Source organism: Peromyscus californicus, unplaced genomic scaffold, assembly GCF_007827085.1.
Source record: "Peromyscus californicus insignis strain IS unplaced genomic scaffold, ASM782708v3 Scaffold_10__1_contigs__length_136768540, whole genome shotgun sequence".
Classification (NCBI taxonomy): Eukaryota; Metazoa; Chordata; class Mammalia; order Rodentia; family Cricetidae; genus Peromyscus; species Peromyscus californicus.
Genome location: NW_026294391.1, coordinates 15,684,286 through 15,702,925, shown reverse-complemented (window position 1 = coordinate 15,702,925; position 18,640 = coordinate 15,684,286). Strand labels below are relative to the sequence as shown.

At 49.5% G+C, this 18,640-nt stretch overlaps 1 protein-coding gene across 1 annotated transcript; it reads right to left on the bottom strand.

The window, feature by feature from the left end:
- Nucleotides 1–17,195: 17,195 nt before the first annotated feature.
- On the bottom strand, nt 17,196–18,550 carry Mageh1 (MAGE family member H1). The gene has a single exon (XM_052753752.1). The coding sequence runs from the start codon at nt 18,346–18,348 to the stop codon at nt 17,692–17,694; it is 657 nt and encodes a 218-aa protein (XP_052609712.1). The 5' UTR covers nt 18,349–18,550; the 3' UTR covers nt 17,196–17,691.
- Between the last annotated feature and the right edge of the window lie 90 nt (nt 18,551–18,640).

Here is an 18,640-nt window from a genome sequence, read left to right as displayed (position 1 = left end):
ATATATATATATAACTTGTTTGTCCTTCAAAGGTAATGACAATCAGTGGAGCCCATGTAAATAAGGTCTCAATCAAAGCTTAGGAAGACATTCTCTTCCTTCCCTGTGTGTGGCTTCTCAGTTGTGGAGGGTGGCTTCCTCTGTGTGCTGGCATCTGTGATTGGAAGGAGGCCTAGAGACCTGTCCTCAGGATATGTCTGTGTTCCATTTGCTGTTGTTCCCACGACAGGGCAAGTTTGCTATTCTCCTGTCCTGATTTCTGGCCCCCTGCCACTGCCGGCCCCTCACTAGTCTGAGTATTTGAGTGTTGTAAAATTTTTTGATAATCTATTATGGAAATTTTCAAACCCATGAAAGCAGAAAGTGTGCTACAATGTAATCAGTGCACTCCATGTACCCATTAGGCTCAAGAGTCATCAGCTTCAACAATCATTAACTTTTTTCAATTCTTGTTTCATCTTTCTTCCACCATCATCCCCGCCTCCTGGGTCCTGCTGAGGAGCCAAGTACACACATCAAATCCTTTCCTCCAGGAATAAACAGATAAGGACATTTTTAAACATACCCTCCGAACCATAGCATAGTCAAGAAAATGAGCAGGAGTTCCTCAACATCACCCACAGTCCACTCCTCTCTCTAGTCCCCAGTTATCCCAGGGAAGGTTTTCAGGGGATGGGAAGGTCTATGCCTGTTCCTGTGAGTGCTATGCCTGTCAGATTCACAACGAAATTCGTTCCTTTGTTGGGGGAAAGACAAGCTGTTTGCAGGGGGGAAGGATATCTCAAGGGTCTTGGTTTAGAAGGACAGGTGGGGGATGGGAGGAGATAAGGATTCGCTGTCTCATGAGCCTGGTGGTTGACCCTGGATGCTTCTGGAAGAGCACTGTTCTCCTTTCTGAAGTGTGTCTTTACCACGTTTTTGCCTTAGTCAGCCTGTTTTCAGTAGGTGAGCAAATAGACACAAAGGGCCTCAGAAGGACCACGTGCCTTTTATTGCCATGTGCCGTGGTTCGACCTCCCCCAGTGCGTACATCTCTGTCTGAGCACATTTCTCTGGAAAACACAAACCAGTTCTAACTGCTCTTGGTTGCTTCCTTCTGACCCTTCAGTGGACCAGACTGTGATAAATCCCGGCAGGATCATTAGGAAACTCTGCTTGTCCCTGACCTAAGGGTAAATATTCCCAATGGGGTGTGGCGATGATGGGATGCAGGAGGACTTTTACCTCAATTCTAGGGACAAACAGACAGCTCAAACATCACTTTAAATTCCACAGATCTACTACATATTGCCTCACGCCCTACAGCACTTAGGTTTTCTGGGGGATCACAGGAAAACTTGACCAGTGGATACCAGGTGCCCACCTGGCCTCGGGAGCCCACTGCCTCTGCCTCTGTTTAGTGAGAAAGGGATCAGTGACTATGATGGTCCCCAGAGATGTGTCTGCCAGGGTTGGGCAACGTCCACAAGCAGCTGGATGATGGGGACACTATATTTATATGAGAAACACAATTTACCCTTCTTTCTGCATGGATCTGTGGTCTTCCAATAGCCCTAGGGGTGGACAGTATGTGTGCTCCCTTTAGGAGATGGGGCATGCTGGGGAAGAGGCGGGGAGTGGCCTTTGTGAAGCAGAATTCAGTCTCCAACAGTGAAAGAGTAAGGAAAATGCTTTCCTCCCATAGGAAGTTGTAGCAGGATTCACATGAGGTTGGAAGGCTTGAGGAAAAGTAAGTTAGGGAAGGAAGGAGGGCTGAAGGATGAGAGAATAGAGACTGAGAATGGAGGTGTGTTTGCGGGAGGTGGAGGCAGGGATACAGGGCCAGAGACAGAGACACACAGGGAGAAATCTGTTTAAGTCTGAGTGACCTCACCATGTGTTCATGAAAATGTTGTGAGTGGATGTGTAGGAAGGTTGCGGGGGGTGGAGGGCTGTAACTCCCCAATATGGAGGCCTCAGTTAATGCAGGGAGATGATAGTTTACTGCAGTCTAGCTGAGAGATGCCATATGGACTCATACCTGCACCCCCAAACCCCAAACCATTCCCATGTCCTCTGGTAGGAGAGGTTAAGACTGTATCAGAGAACAGAATGGAGTTCTGTTGCTAGGGGCCTTGACAAGCACGTTGTAAACTTGGCATGGGGACACACCCCTATAATCCCAGCTGTGGGGAAGCAGAGGCAGGAAGATCAGAATTTGAGCTGCATAGTGACTTCAAGGCCAACTCGGGCTTCTTGAAACAATCTCTCCCATCGTCGGGTCCACACAACCATTACCACTACCTCAACCAAAAAGTTTTGTCCTAGTTAGACAGCATTCTCACGCCAGGGTTCATGGCCATCTCAGAGTTTTGGTGAGCACAGCTCATTCACCCTGAAGAATTGACAGGGAATTTGGAGTAGCTCAGTCTACACGTGGGTTGGACAGACACACAGGGAGGCCACAAGAAGGCCATGGGCTGATTGGACAGAAATTGTAGAAATTCTACACATTATTATTTGATATAACATCCATTCAAGGAGTGTGTGTGTGTGTGTGTGTGTGTGTGTGTGTGTGTGTGTGTGTGCACTTCATGATGGCAATTCTGTAAGAGTCCAGTGTCTGAGACATACAATGTGTGATCTACTAAGTACACAAGAACTTGATTCATGTTTCCAAATACTCTTTCAGTGGTGAGTGCTCATTTCTCCCCAGGGTTCTAATAAATGCTCACCAGTGGAGTTAGTTCAGGAAAACACTAGATAGTGTTCTGCCACTGTTCTAGGTGTGGGTAGTGTCATAGGAAGGTGTCGGCAGGAAGGTGAGTCCTCCAATACCCCTAGAGAGACAGCGTCCTGTGTTCCAGCAGCCATCCCTGCTGCTCCTGACCTGGGAGGTGCTTCTACCTGAACTCAGTTTGTGCTTTCCCAGTGTGCTCCTCTGCTTCCCTGGCTCTGTCACTGCGTGCCCTCCATGCTTTCCATGAAGAAGTCAGTTGAGTTGGTATTGAGGTCTGCCCCAACGCAGTATGGCCTAATCATGATTAATGACAGCTAGGAACGTTTGAAACTTTGAAACAGTAAATTTGAGGGTGGAGTACCATTCAGCCCACAGACAGCTTCTGATGAAGAATATTAAGGCCTGCTGCAATAGTGAATTTCACACCAGACACTCACATTGCAGATCACCTCAAGTTAATGCTGAACTCTCTTCATCTAGCCACATGTTCAGAAAAGTAGCAGTCCAATAAGGAAGCAACACCCAAGTTGCACAGACACATCCTCAGGACCAGAAGGCTAGCACTCAGTCTGAAAGGGACCCAGAAATTCCCCTGATGAAAGTGACTCCTTTCCTCCAGGCTCCTGATTTCTACATGGGGAAGAAACGATGTAAACAGACTGTAGAATTAACACAGTTACTTCAAATTTAGTGGCTAAAGTGGAAGGGACTGAAGATTCTTTACCCATGTAACTGATCCCCTCTCGTTCCCACTGGAGTATATACTTGAAATGCAAGAGTCAATGTGCAGAATTTGTGCCTTCATATCTGTGCAATTGTAAATACAGTAGTGGTGAGCTACGGGCTTCAATCCCTTTTCATGTGCCGATTTTTGATGAAGTTGTAATGTCCATAACACTGTAGTAGTTTGAGAGTTCAGGTAAACGCTGGCTGACACCAGTTCTTCATTTGAAACGATCTGAGAACAGACAGGGCAGTACGCTGTAACAATGCTTAAGAGCCAAGAGCAGCTGGGCAGTGGTGGCACAGGCCTTTAATTCCAGCAGCCGGGCAGTGGTGGCACAGGCCTTTAATTCCAGCACTCAGGAGGCAGAGACAAACAGATCTCTGTGAGTTCAAGGCCAGCCTGGACTACACAGAGAGATCCAGGACAGGCACCAAGACTGCACAGAAAAACCCTGTCTCGAAAAACAACCAACCAAACAAACAGAACCAAAAGAAACTATTGTGGTAAAGAAACCAATGCCATCCCATCCCCACCACAGCTTCAGGAGTCTTCATTGACTTAATGCACATTTCCTTATTTAATCATTCATTCATTTTTTTCCATTGAGTGCAGCTCATGCTGCCCATACGCTCAGAGCCTTGGGGTCACCCACTGGGGCCCTGAGAAACTTCCAAAGGCCACATTCCAAAGAAAACTGACTCTCCCTATCCACACCAGCACTCAGTTGCCAATAACTGCTGGTCTAGGGATGGAGTCCCTCCCCCGATGTGCTGGAATTCTTAAGTGGCTTGATCTTGCCCTGGTTCCATGTAGGTGGGCAAAGGCCATGTCATGTCCAGAGGACAACCTTTCAAAGCACCCCTCCCTGTTCTCTGGCTCTGATAGCCTTTCTGGCACGTCTTCTGGGATGTTTCCTGGCCCTTGGGTGTTTGGTCAGGTGGGGTGTGGTGCAGGGTTTATGTAGGTGTCCTCTCTCTCTGTGTCTGAGCACTCAGAGTCTCTCATTCTCAACACTTTGAAGAGTGTTGTGTCTCTCCATCAAGCAGTACCATTGCCACAGTGTGGAGAGCAGCACAAATATAGGGATAAACAGATGCATTTTCAGTGGACAGGGAGATAACAGAATGCTTTTTAAAGCAACATCAATAGGTTCTCCCTTGAGGCCTATGATTTCCTTGGCCATGGTTCTGAAGCTAGTTTACATACAGTCCCAGGCATGAATTTCCTCCTGTGGAGGAGGCTTTCAATACAACCAAGAGTGTGGTTGGTTACCCCCATAAACAATGTTACCAATGTTACATACACCCTCTGAATTGGCAGGTCACTGTGGTCGGATGCAGGGTGCAGCTCAGGATAGACTACTGATGTCTTCTTATTCTCACCCCCAGCCTCCCAAACAACCTGCACTGTGCCTCCTGGTCTGCTGTGGGGTATTAGCCAGCAGAGATTCCTTTTCATCAAGTTTGAGTTCTCTGTATCCTGCAAACAGAATGTGTGGTGTTTTCACCAACAGAAGCTTTCCATCTAGTTATGGGGGGCACTCCAGATCTATGGAAATACCCTGTGTTGTTTTGAAGTAGTCTGACTTAAAGAGTGAAGTAATCCATCCAGGCTAGAGCTTCAAGGCCTGTGCTTTTGTTTAAAATCTGTCTCTATACATGAGTGTGGGCATGTCTGTAGTCTCCTGGTGCTTCGGTTTGTCTGCTCTAATACATGACAGGAAATGTGCTTATTTGGAAATACTCACAGAAGTTGGACCATTCAGTTAGCTCCTATTTCTTTCAATTGATAGACTAAGTAATTATTGAAAGAGAAAGAAACCCAAATTTTATGTGTGTAAGGACGAAGTCTTACTCAGCTATTATCTGCACGACCGTCGTCTCCATTCTGCTTGTCACAAGGTGGTTCAGCAAGTCACTGTTATTACTTGGGAAGTAAACTGTCTCTCAGGACACAAGAGCTCCTGAAGGTGCATGTAGCCCCCGCTGCCCGCCCCAGATGGATGACTATCCTCTCAGGACTGATCTCGGTAGCCTCTGCTGTTCCCCATGAACCAAAATGCAAGATGGTGATTTCAGTCTGTGGCTTCAGCTTCCCTTGAGTACTAAACATGCTTAGCTACCGAGGTGAGCAGGTGAACCAAAGAAAGGATGTATGCAAATGGGAGCAAAGGCAAGGACAATGTCCTGTCTTGATTCCCTGGGAGCCCAGAAGACAAGAAAATCCCATGAAATACAATTCCTATCCTAATGCTTGTTAGGACAGGACCGAGGTCTTTAAGAAGTTGGTCAATTTAAATTTGTTGCTTTGGAAAACTGCTAACAGTCCTGCACAGCCGGCATTAGCATTGATCCTTCTTTCAGGAGATGGGAGGGCATAGAGGCCAACCTGAAGAAGTGTTGGAGACACTCTAAGCTCGTCCTGCACACTCTCATGTAGGCTGGGGGAAGACTTGCTACTCGGGCTGTTTCCCGGTGTGGGGTGCACTAGCAATCCCTCAGTGTGATCCCTTTCCCAGTGGGTTCCATCATCCAGACCTTCTGTGGTATACATTTCCACCAGATGGTCCGCATGCTGCTTAGTTGGTGGTGGAGCCATCAGGCCTGACCCAGGTCGGGAAGAGAGGCTGAGAACAGTCGGTCTGAATCAAACTGGTCAAGTTGGATGTCCGTGTGCGGGGTGTGAGCTGCTGCTGTCCTCTGAGGGCGTTTATGTGCCAAAGCTGGAGCAGGCCGGTTGAGTACAACTTGTACAAGGCCTGCAGTGCCTGCTGAATGCAAGAGCTCTGGGGAGGTTTTGCCACTAACTGTGGACACTTCCTGGAAGCACCTTTTGGGCTCTCAGGCCCTAAATGTGCCTTCCCTGACCGCCACTATCATAATATGCCACCGTTATGATTTATTATCCGTAAATGTCTGATTTGTGTACCTGATTCATATATCTGCTTGTCTGGGGTCCCGAAAAGCTTTCTCTGATGAAACATGCTCTGGTGTTGAAAAAGTCTAGCAAGGCCTGCCCTGGTGACATCAGGCCCAATAGATGGCCAGTCTGCCTCTTCCTGAGTACCACACTGTGTGAACAAAGCAGCTTACTCTCACTGTTCACAGGTCTCCGTTGGAGCAGAGCTCACACACTTGCACACCCACAGTACACGATGGTGGACATGATCTCTAGCAGGCAAGAATGGATGGGGGTCCACCGTGTCCTGTCCACTACACTCTAGCCCAGGTGAAGACCTGCAACCTCGCATGTCACTCTCCTCTTCCTTGCCATGGCAGGTACAGGATCCTCTAGAGACTCACTGCACACTCTGCCTTGTTCTGTGGTGGGAATTCTGAAGCCTGTTTTCCACAATAACAGTGTCTACCTCTGTCATTCAGGGAGTGTCTAGCTGGTCATGAAAGGAGGGTGAACAGCCAGGAGAGCGCAGAGAATGATCTGAGAGCCAATGACCATTTTCTGACCACGCGAGCTGTGCAGTTTGGGCACCAGGAAGTTGGGTGTTTGGTGTCCTGGTGTTCTAAGGTGGTATATGTGCCACCATCTCAGAGTACCTGCCACTCAGGAAGAGGAAGTTTACTGTCTCTCACGCATTTCCTCCCTCTCAGAGAAGCAGTGTGGTGGAGGTGAGAGGAAAGGAAAGAGGGAGAAAGGAGATGAGGAGAGGGAGGCAGTAGAGATAAGCAGAAGGAGGAGCAGGGGCAGGAAGACAGACAGACACAGATACAGAAACATGACCACAGCAGAGCGCCTCGGCTCTGTGTCTTGTAAGATCCAGACCACACCATTCAGACCTTGTGCCTCTTCACTGTATTTTCCAGGCAAAGCTTAGGGCAACAGCCCAGGCTAAGATCCCATCTTTTATTTTCTCTCTTTCTCCAAAGATCAATCATTTGTTATTCACTGGTAACTTCTCAAGAGTCTGTGTGATTCCGTGTGCACCTGTGTGTCATATGGACTAACCGTGTAGTGTGATTTCCGCAGTGACTTACGTGGTGGGCAGTAGCTGGAGGTACAAATACATCATTAACGTCCCTTGGTGGGCTTCACAGGGCTCTCTGATCCTTCCTGTCTTACTGGAGCAGAGACTGCATACGATGCTCGCAATGTGTACCTCAAAAGTACCTGTGAATTGGCGGACTTGTTTGAGGGCACACTAAAACATGTGGTATGTTTGTGTGGTGAGCAGGTATGGCCACGGATAACATTGATGTCTAATGTGCTCAGCATACCTGAATGTATGTGACATAGAGCATGAGATGCTAAACAACCACCAGACTGGGACACACACACACACACACACACACACACACACACACACACACACACACACCCATTAATAAGGAATTGGGCTCTGATGATTCTGTACTTCAGAGTACCCCAAAATATGTGAAGTGGCTGTCTGTGGCTAAAGGACACGGGCATCCATTTTCGAGGAGCAGTTCATGTGTCCAAGGATGGCCTGGAAGACAAAGTGGGGTATGAGTGTTCGGTGGTGTGGAGTGTTCTTCTCTCACTCGGGGCCCAGTACATGCCTGTGAGCGCTGTCTGCCAAAGATCTGTGGATCCATCTCCTCCTGTGGAACCAAGAGAGACAGGAAAGCCAAGATGGGAGAGGACCTAGGCCAACGGGAGTGTGGAGACGGGGTGCGGGGCAGGAAGCCAAGAGCAGCCGTGTCAGGTGCAAGAGTGAAGCAAGTCCTCCACATGCAGCTGGCTCCCTGGTTTCTGTCAGTGCCTCGGGGCCCACAGTGAGAGGCCAAACATAGGTAATGGATAACAAGGAAATGGGCTGCAGCCCAAATGCAGGGAATGAGTGTGAGAAAGCAGGTGCTGCCCCAGAGCAGGAAGGGAAACAAGTGTGGAGAAAAGGGGATCCCTGACTGGCTGGACTGTGTGCCACCTCCATCGTACCTCAGCCTGATGATGGGCAACTAAGGATGACCTAAGTCCCCGTCTGTGGGGTGGGGACAGTAGCCAGCAGATGGCAATGTACAGACTGGCTCTAGGCGTGAACTCTGCAGATGAGTCTGACTCCGCTGGGGGTGTTATAGTTTGGCTTATCTTTGGCCTGCAGTACAGTCCCTAGAGGCAAATAATATTTTCTCCCTGCCGTATCTGTGGAGGGAGCTCATTGTTTTGAAAGCTCAGGTGCAGAAATCAATGCTGGAGCTGCCCGAGGTAAGGACAGGTGCGTCAGCTGTGATATCTGCCGTCCACCCACCCAAGCAGCTCTTTCTCCGGATCCCTATTCATATGGGTCCATATGAGAAAACAAGCATGTGGGATCCCTGTGTGGTCTGTGTGTGGGTCACGTTTGGTGTGGTGTGGCGTGCTGTGTGTGTATGTGTGTGTGTGTGTGTCTGTGTTTGTTGTCTGTGTGTGTAGGGGTTGTGTGATGGTTTTGTGTGCCTGTGTGGTGTGTGTGTGTGTGGGGGGGGAACTAACCTTCATGTGTATCTATTTCAACTGCAGCAAGTGACATGGCCAGGTTTCTGAGCCTCATAGCGGTCCACTGATGTTAGACACTCCTCTAGAGTGTCTCTTTCTAATTTTTATCCTGTAGATTATCTGAAGTCATGCTACTGTGGCTGCTATATGTCAAGTAACAACTGTGACTTCCCTTGAACCGTGGGAAAGCTGTGACAGAGATAGAGAATGTGCAATGAGGCCCTGTGGGATTAGCCTTCCTGACGGGGCCACTGTGAGGCTTCAGCAGAGTTGATTCGCAAGTTCCCAGTCAGTACACTGTGAGAAATGGTACTGTCTCCACTGGGTCCCTGGGATAAAGGCAGGAACAGCCTCCAGGTCTTGACCCTCATAAAGGAGGGGCCAACACCATGAGTCTCATGGTCTCTGTTAGAGGCTTTTGCAAGGGTCTCTCAAGGATCTCTCTGATGACTTGGTGGATAGTTAGCACACACAAGAGCCTGCTTAGTGGCATGTGTCACTCTTTGGGACCCTCCCAAACACAAGTGTAGGAATCTCTATCAGACAGGTCAGCGATGCTAATAGCATGAGCTGCCGCCAGGAAAGGGCCTCCATTCTTGGACAGAATGTGGGGAGGAGGCTTTAAATGGATGTGAGCTCCCACAGCAGGACTGTGCGTGTGTGTTGTGTGGCTGCTATTTTAATTAGCGTTGGCATCACCTTCCTGTCTAAATCCTGAGGCTGTTAGCACAAATGTTAGCCTAGGTAACCTGTGTTTGTGGGAATAGAGCAGTATTTTATACCTCCACGGTGTTCAGGGCGTGTAAACCCTTTGTACCGTGGTCAGGAACTTTTCTACAACTGTGGGCTACAAAGGCACATCCAGCCAGGCCTTCCTTGATCTAGATGAAAGGCTAGTGGAGCCCAGTGCAGAGGCCAGTGCCTCCTGCGGAATCTTGCTGCCTTGCCCAGTGTCTACCCAGGTCTGAGGGACAATGCACATTTAGGAAGGCCTGTGTCACCCAGCCAGAGTCTTTCTGAGGACAAAATCAAACAGGGACCGGGGTTTCGATGTCTTAAGCAGGTCTCTTTGTTCTAATAGTCCGCTCTTCCTCTGGTTGGTCCAGCAGAAGTACTGATCTGCCGGGGACTGATGTGAAGAAAAGAGTAAGTTTTACTTCACCCCAGAGTGCGAAGCCTCAGTGTGAGAAGAGGGTTCTGAAGCTTCCTAATACTCCCGCCCTTTATGCAGTCCCTCATGGTGTGGTGACCCCATCCATAACACTATAGTCCTTGCTGCTTCATAACTGTAATTCTGCTACTGTGATGAGTCGTGATGTCAATTCCTGATTGGCAGGATATCTGACATAAGACCTCTAAGTGTTTGTGACCCAAGGGTTGAGGTTCGCTGCTCTAAGAGTTGTTCAAGGCCCATGGTGTATTATTCCCAACATGTTCACAACTAAGGAGGCATTGCTCATGATTTGGGACATGTAAACTAAAGATGCATGTGTTAGTTAATTTCAAGAATGTCCCCAAGCTCTCTGTGGAGTAGAAACCCTCGTCCAGGGACTAGCATGCTCTCTCAACATGCATCCTTTCTATCAAGTGCCACCATCAGGAATTCTGAAGCACCCACACCAGCCATGGCAGCTTCTCTCCAGTGCCCAGCATCACACAGGTCCATGACAGCTCCGGCTAGCCCAGGAAACGCTTGGCCAGGGGCTAGGACAGGTCCCATAGAATCTTAGAAGAGTCCTTCTCTGATAATAGTGAGAGACACGTTCAATCATGACAGTTAAGGGGAAATCAGACCGAAAAGTCACTAAATGTCCAAGTGCTCTGAGGAGGGGGTTCCACATAGAGCTTCACTCTCTTTTCCATACAGGACATTGGCTAGTCACAGGGAAGGTGGTTTGTGTGCTGTGGAAAAGGGGATCTGGAAACACCACACACACACACACACACACACACACACACACACACACACACACACACACCTCCCTCTCATTTCCAAACCTGGGGGTCTGATGATGATAGGCCCTTCCCTTCTGTCTCAAGTATGTTCTAGTCTAAGCTCTGCAGCTCAGAGAAGGACACTGGCTGTTGATCTGTCCAGGGATGGGCCTGCATTCCAGGAACACAGCTGCCCAACTTGTCACTAATGCCTGGCTGTCCGTACACCTGGAGCTCTGCTTCTCCTATGGAGATTATTTCCTGGGTCTGGTCAGGTGGGATCACTCTGACACAGTTGGGTTTGGAGTGGGCAGGTGACAAAGTGAAAGGCCTTCAGCTCCACAGTAATGACTCTGCACGCATGACAATCCCTAAGGAGAAGAGTCATGCTGTGTGGGCCAGCTGGAGCAGGTAAAGGGCCTTGGGGTCAAATGTCCATGTGAGGACAGTTCTGTGTGTTGCTCTGGGCTGTCTGTGTGAGTGGCAAGCTGTCACAGGTAGGGACTGATGCAAGGAATAAGGACACTGAGAGCCTGGGCTCCTCAGCCTCAGGCACACAACAGTGCCAGCACACTGAGATTGTAGGGCCCTCTAGGAAAGTGGGGCGGGTGCCAGGCCTAGAGGCTGTGGCTTCTATGGCATCATTGACCGCGATAGGCCTCATCAACTGGGATGTCAGTCCTACTGCAAGAGGCTGACGGTCGTCAGTGCTGCCTTTTGATTTTGCTGAAGGTCCCAGACTAGGCTTTCAAAAATCTGGACAGACAGTGTGTGGACTCAGGCCTTCGGTCCCCTCTCCCCTGTTTTCTCTGTCTCCTGCCAGTCCACACCCTCCCCTTGTGAGCAGCTCTCTCACTTGAGAAATGGGCATTTTCATATGACCCATATTTGGGCCCTTTGAGGCAGGAGACAGCACTTGGGTACCTAAAGTGTGCCTGGCAGTTATAGATGCTCAACAGACCCTGGTACAATACACGGACTGCAGGCTGACCGCGGGCAACGGAGTTAACTGGGTCCAGAGTGCCTGACAGACCTCTAACCTGTCCAGATCCTGCTAATGGGCAACCTTTGATGGATGTTGGAAATGTGCCCTTCTGCCCTTCTGAACTATCAGTTCAGCTCTGCCACCCCTGTGCCAACCACTTCCCTCCCTCCACACCGTGTTCTCCACAGGCTTCTTTACCCCAATGTCAGCCATCTGGTGCACCTGTCTCCTACCTTGTGCCCACCTTTTGTCCACCCCCCACAGCAACACTGCACTTAACATGCTCATATACTCATTGGTCCTCTGCCTCCGTTGTCTCTTAACCCTCTGCAGATCAGGCTTGTCGTCCAATCCTGCGATGAAGTCGATCTTACAAATGTTGCAGAGACTTCCGTATTGCTGGAGGCAATGGCTGGTTTTCTGTCCCCTTTCAGCTGCCTTTGTCGTTCTAAGTAGTGTGGTCACCGTGGTCCTCTTGACAGAGTTTCCTTCTTATGGCTCAGAGAGGACTCTTGGTTTCCCTCCTTCATCCCTTGTGTGCCCTTCTCCAGCTCCTAAGCAACTGTCATTTCTCCTTGATGCTGTCATGCTCAGGATTCTTACTTGTCTACTGACCTTCTCCATGTACATTCGACTGCTACCCCCAGCTTAGTTCCGGCAAAGCTGTGGCCACCTGCATATCCACAGCACAGACCCTCTGTGCTGGCTACTTGTGTGTCAGCTTGACACAAGCTACTGTCATCTGAGAAGAGGGAACTTTATTTGGAAAAATGCCTCCATAAGATCAGAATGAAGGTAAGCTGTAGGCCGTTTCCTTAATTAGCAATTGATGTGTGAGGGCCCAGTCCGTTGTGGGTGATGCCACCCCTGATCTGGTTCTGTAAGAAAACAGCTGAGCAAGACGTGGAGATCGAGCCAGTGAGCAGAACCCTTCCATGGCCTCTGCATCAGTTCCTGCCTCCAGTTTGGGGTCCTGTATGTGTCCCTCTCCTGACATTCTGCAGTGAGGGACTCCTATGTGGAAGTGTGAGCCAATAAACTGGTTTTCTTCCCCAGGTCATGGTATTTCATCATATCATTAAGAAACCTAACAAGGACAGCATTCAACAAATTCCAGAGTTACCTTTGCCAGTACTTACTCAGTTCACATAGTACCAAGGGACATCTGGATCCCACATGGACTGTCTTCAGTTTCTGATGACCTCTCGAACTGTTTGCCCCGTTCTCCCCTGCAGCCCTCCCTATCCCTGGCCTTCTGACCACAGGTCAGTAACTTCCCAGAGGAGAGGAAGTGGAGGAAACAGCCAGAATCATTTCGCTCCTCCCTGCCATGCAACATCCAGTTCCTCAGGAAATCTGTGGAGGTTCCTTGAAATGTGGAGGGCCTTTGCTGTTCCCACCACACAGGAGTGTGTCCAGGAAGTCCTCAGTGCCCATCTCTGGCCTGGCTTCCTGCCTGTTCCCTGGGCTCCCCTTCCCTTGCCTGCAATTGCTCTATGGTTAAGACATTGGGTCAGGAGTGGTCCTCCCATCAGGCCTGTCCGGTCCCACCGCACAAGCCACACAGTGCCTCCTCCTGTCCAGGCTCACATTTTACTTGCAGACATGAGGGAGGGTCCTTCAAACGCCCTGCTTGTTTCAATGGAAGTCAGTGACCTGTTCTTGCCTCTGATTTTGTCTCCTTTTCGTTCCCCTTCAGCTCAGTGTACCTCAGACATGTTGGCTTTTCTGCCCTTAACTAAGTATGGTAGATGCTCTGGCATTAAAGCATTGTTCCTTATTTCAGAACAATCCTTCCTTTACATATCAGCAAGGTAAAGCCCCTCATGTCCTTTCTTTCTTTCCTATATTACCACCCTTCCAGGCAAGTCTACCTTGCCTATCCTAAACTATTGAGTCCAACTCTCAGGCCCTGGGCCAGCATTTCCAGCAGTCTGTGCGGTCTCAGCCAGCGCTGAGGGCCCTGCATATCTCCAGTACCACCTGCAGCCAAGGCAACCACCACCTTCTTCTGTAGCCTGACTCCTCGCTGGAAAGATGCTCACCTCATTTTCTACTCCTTTGCTACTATACGCACCATTCATGGAGAGAGGGAATTTGGGATTTGTTCTCCCTTGTATCACACAGGTAGACCGGAACCATATCTGAACTAATATGTACAGAGCGTGTAATAGCATGAATTGTTAGAGCACCCTGCCAGGTAAAATGAGGCAATCCAGTTCATTTTGGAGAACTAACAAGCAGAGCTGGAAACAGGAGGCTCCTTTATATCATCTGGAGCGTGGAGGGGGGCATGGTACCTCTGCCGCTTCTGCCCTACCCATTCCGAGATGACAGCAGGGAGGGTGCCTTGACCTTGTTTTCTGACCTTGTAGTTGTGCTCCAGCGTGATCTTCTTGCTATGACCCTGGGCTTGATGGCTTTTGACAACTCCTCCAAGGCTGTGTGGAGCCCTGGTGTCCTACTGAAGAAGTCCATCCTTGGAGCACTGGGATGCCAACTTCAGCCTTGACTGGGTCTGGTTTCCCATGCAAGCCTGCCATGGACCAGTCTTGGGACCCCAGGGGCCTGTGGCAGTGATGTTAGCTTCTGCTGTTCTCAACCTCGCCTGGAGACCCCTATCTCAAACTAGTGGCTGGCCCATGTATTAGAGACAATGCATGGAAACAGCCCAAGAAGTGCCTGGCATCATGTAGGTACTCAGTTGACGCCAGCTCGGTACTCTTGCTAGCCTTGGCAATCCCCCATCGCTGTCCCTTTCAGACTCTCCCTCCTACTCCCTTGTTCTTCCCTTAACAAGACCTTGTTCCCACTGCAGTGTTCCAGGACCCAGGTGTTCACTCCCTCTCCTTCAATCTTGCAAATTGAAACTGCAGCTTTCCCACTGATTTCTTGGAAACGCTGCAGGGGTGGGACCACTTTTGCCTTCAGGTTTACCGAAGCAAGGCATCAGAGTTTGCTGTCTCATCTCCACAGAATTCAAGGCTGAAAGAATTTGTGTCGATGTTACAGTGAGCATGCTCTTTGGCTCGCCCTCTTCCATGAGCCCCCTTTCCTGCCTCTCCCCAGTCCTGTCACTCATCTCACAACTACTGGGAATCTCGCCCTCCCTCACCTTTTACTCCACCGAAAGGAGGGTCACTTTGCAGGGCTTCGACGGTGTGGTGGGAGGACTGAACCTCCAGGGAGATGAGTCTAGCCCCTTGAAGCTTCCACCCCTGGGCTAAGCAGGCCACCCAAGCCTTGGTTTCCACATTCAAGCTGAGCAGAGCCTCCTGCTCAAGCTTTTGGGATTCCAGCAGCAATCTGTGGTACAGTGCAGCTGGAGGCTTACTCCTGTTCTTTCTCCCCATGTAGGGACTCTCCTGCTCTAGGGTCTTCATGAAGCTTCTTGGCCTGTACACAGCAATAACCACATTAGGCGTTTGGATCTTGTGCCCAAGGGAGCCGTCACAGACTCGGGCAGGTTTTAGATGATCATAAATCACATCCAGCCCTGAGCTAGCTGGCACTTCTGTAAAACTGGTTCATTGGTCATCATGGGCTGGGAGGGACAAAATGTGTCCCTCCTCTGGCATGCAGAAGTGCTGAAGAAACCTCTGCCACAGGCTCTCCTACTTCCTAGCTGACTTTGCTGGGGTGAACGACTGCTAAGAGGAGCCTCCGTGCAAGGAGATCAAGTGGGCCTCCCCTTCCATGGGACTGATGGCAGGGGGCTGAACCTTCACATCTCCTTGGAGGGCAGAGACCCTGTGAGTGTGCACTGGCAAGCCTTAACAGATGGCGGGGTGGCCTAGAGAAATTAACTCTGGGAGTGTGGAGAGGGACCCAGGATCTTGTCTCAGGCCCGCCCCTTCAGTGGCTCTGGCCCAGAAAGCCTACTGCTGACCTTCCCAGGTTTCCCTGGCCACCCACCTCTTTAGGGAGACTGACCCACATGTACCTTCAGGGGCAAGTGACAAGCCTCCTGACTGTCTGTGCCGGGCTTCTCGGGCCCTTCCTGCACCATAGAAGGTGCTCACCATATGTGTTGGGAGCCGCTGAAGCTTACTTACTTCATGGGCTCTGCTTCCGGATGAAGTCTTCTTAGCCTGCACACTGCTGGCTGTGGGTCTGTGCTTTGCAGGAAATGGTCTGCCACCCTGCCCTGCACCCAGTGACTGGGCCTTGTACTCAGCTAGGGGCCAGGTGAAATTGGAGTGGAGGCGGGCCTAATGCATCTTGGTCTCTGTGGTTTGTGTGGCATGCCTGGGTCAGGCACCTGTCCTTCGTGTTCCCCAGAAGGAGAGTGCAGTCTGCTTTCTTAGTACCTTCCTTGTGGTAAATGTGGTCAGCTCTAAAGCTGGAGAGTTCTCCTACATGTTCTCAGCCAGGTAGCAAGGAGAATGGGGAGCAGGCTACTGTATCTCCATACCTGCAGTCACCACCTTACCTCAAAAGGAAATCCCAACATTACCTTGACCCCGAAAACCCACACACAGACACACAGACACACACACACACACACACACACACACACACACACACACACACACACACACTGAACATTTTGAGCACTGTACAGTGCAAGAAAGTGTTACACCTGAGAAACTTGTAAGTGTCCTTGCTGTGAACTTACAGGTTTAATCTTCTCTCAGGCTCCTCCCACATGCTGAAGGCCAGATGTTTCAGGGCTTTTTTTCTAAGTGTCCCAGGGTCATCATGGCTATTCATGATTTTATTATCACTGCCTTATTGTAAGCTGTAACAGCACCTGATCAGTTCATTGAGGAATTTCTTATTCTTTAAATTTCTGTGTTGCCTTCAGTGACTGCAGATTTACTCTCACCCCAATATTACCTTTAGAACTCAGATTGACATAGCATCAAAAATTTTCTCATCATCTCCTCCTTTTCACTTTGAGGGTCCCCACAGCTACTTATTTTCTTCCTGCTATCCTTCTCTCAAGACAATTCCTGGTTATCTTCTATTTTAATCACATTCTAGAAAGGGTTCCAATCTTTGCCAATGGCTTTTCTGTCAAGGTGCATTAAGATTCCAATGACACACCCTATACCAAATAATATATTGGTATATATTATCATAATTGATGGCCCTTCCTCATCTCTTCTACATTCTCCAAGTGTTCCTTGGTTTCCCAGGCATCCTATGACACCCTCTTTTCCTGGTCTATCCCCTCAGGTGATGTCATCAGCTTGTCTACCTTCTCCTTACCTCTTAATTCTCAATCTCTACAACACTTGCTGCATTTCCTCCTTTTCCCCTCCTACACAGTGTAGAAGTTTCTTGGAAAATAGGTGCTTGCTATCTGCTAAGGACTGTTCCTAGAATGTAAACTTGAACCTCACTTAACAGGTGGACAATAAATGAAGAAAACAGACTATTTACTCTGCTTTTATTTATGCTATTTGCACAGATGTTTCTTTACAAGACATCAGACACAAAGGTAAGACAGAACGAGCCTGTTATTTTCCCTCACTCACGTTGTACTGGTTATTCCAAACTTTCAAAGAACAGCCCCTCTCCATGGTACAAATCTGTACATCCCACAACATGACAGAAGGCCTTCATTTAATAAGGTTTGCACAGCTGTTGTAGCAAATGTCAATGACATGAAAAAGAACATAAACATCTTCTCAATTATAAATTTAAACATATTGTGGTTCTTAATCAACAGTGTTATAAAATGAATACAAGATTACAACATCTAAAGCAAACACTATTTCGCACTTTAACAATTAGCACTGATCACAAATACCAAATACAGTGCCCTCCCCACCCTCCACATCATTTTGATTTTAGGACCCTGCCTATCTACTCCATGGAGTACTTTGGATTCTCTTTTCCACTCCTAAGGGTCTGCCTGGGATCTCTCTATGGAGTGGAATAACCCCTAGCACCCGAATTGAGTATAGCCTCAACCTCTGCATCATCATCCGAATCCCAGTCATAGTTACATGGCCAGTCTTTGGAGCATCGGTTCCGAACTCTTGCCACAAAATGCATGACTTTCAGCTTGCTGGACTCCACGTGTGCTCGAGGGCCCCAGAAGAACTCATACTCCACCGGACTGCTGCGGGGCACTGGCTTATAAAGCAGATACCCTCTGCGAACAAACTCTTCTGTAACGACCTTCTTCGGATCGCCAAAGATGCTGTGCTGCCTCCCAGGCTGCATCCCTAACTTCCCCAGGACTTTCCACACCAGGGCCTCCTTGGCGCTGTTGCCCATGATGAAGATGAGGGCTAATATGGACATGAGCAGACTTTTCTTGGTGCCCTGGAAATTGCTCCGGGTAATAGGCTTTTGCACTCGGGCAGTGCTTGAAGCTTCTTCAGGGGTAGTGGAGGCCTTCTCCGGAGTGCTTGTGTCTTCCTCAGGGCCGCTCAGGTAGTCTTCGGGTGTGCTCGGGACCACAGAAGCCGCCATCGGGGTCTTAGAGGCCTCTGAGGCCTGGATCTTGCGATTGTTGCGATTCTCCTCTGCAGCCTTTGCGTTCCGGCGGCGCCGACTCTTCCGTCCCCGAGGCATGGCTCCTGCCAAGCGCTCAAAGCCTGCAGCAGTTCTGGAGAAGGCGATCGGCAGCGTCGGAGTAAAGTGATTATCTTACGCGGGGAGAGCCGCCGAAGCGCAAACGCCAGCGGAGTCTTTGTAGCAAGGAACCGGTCGTTTCGGCCACAAAGCCCTTCCCCGAGCAAGCAGACTTGCGCAAGCAGTCGCCGCCCGCACTGGCCGCAGCGCCAAGCGCGCGAGAAACCGGAGCAGCGTTGGCCCCGCCTCTCCTGCCACGCACACGCCGAACACCCAAGAGGAAGTGGGACGC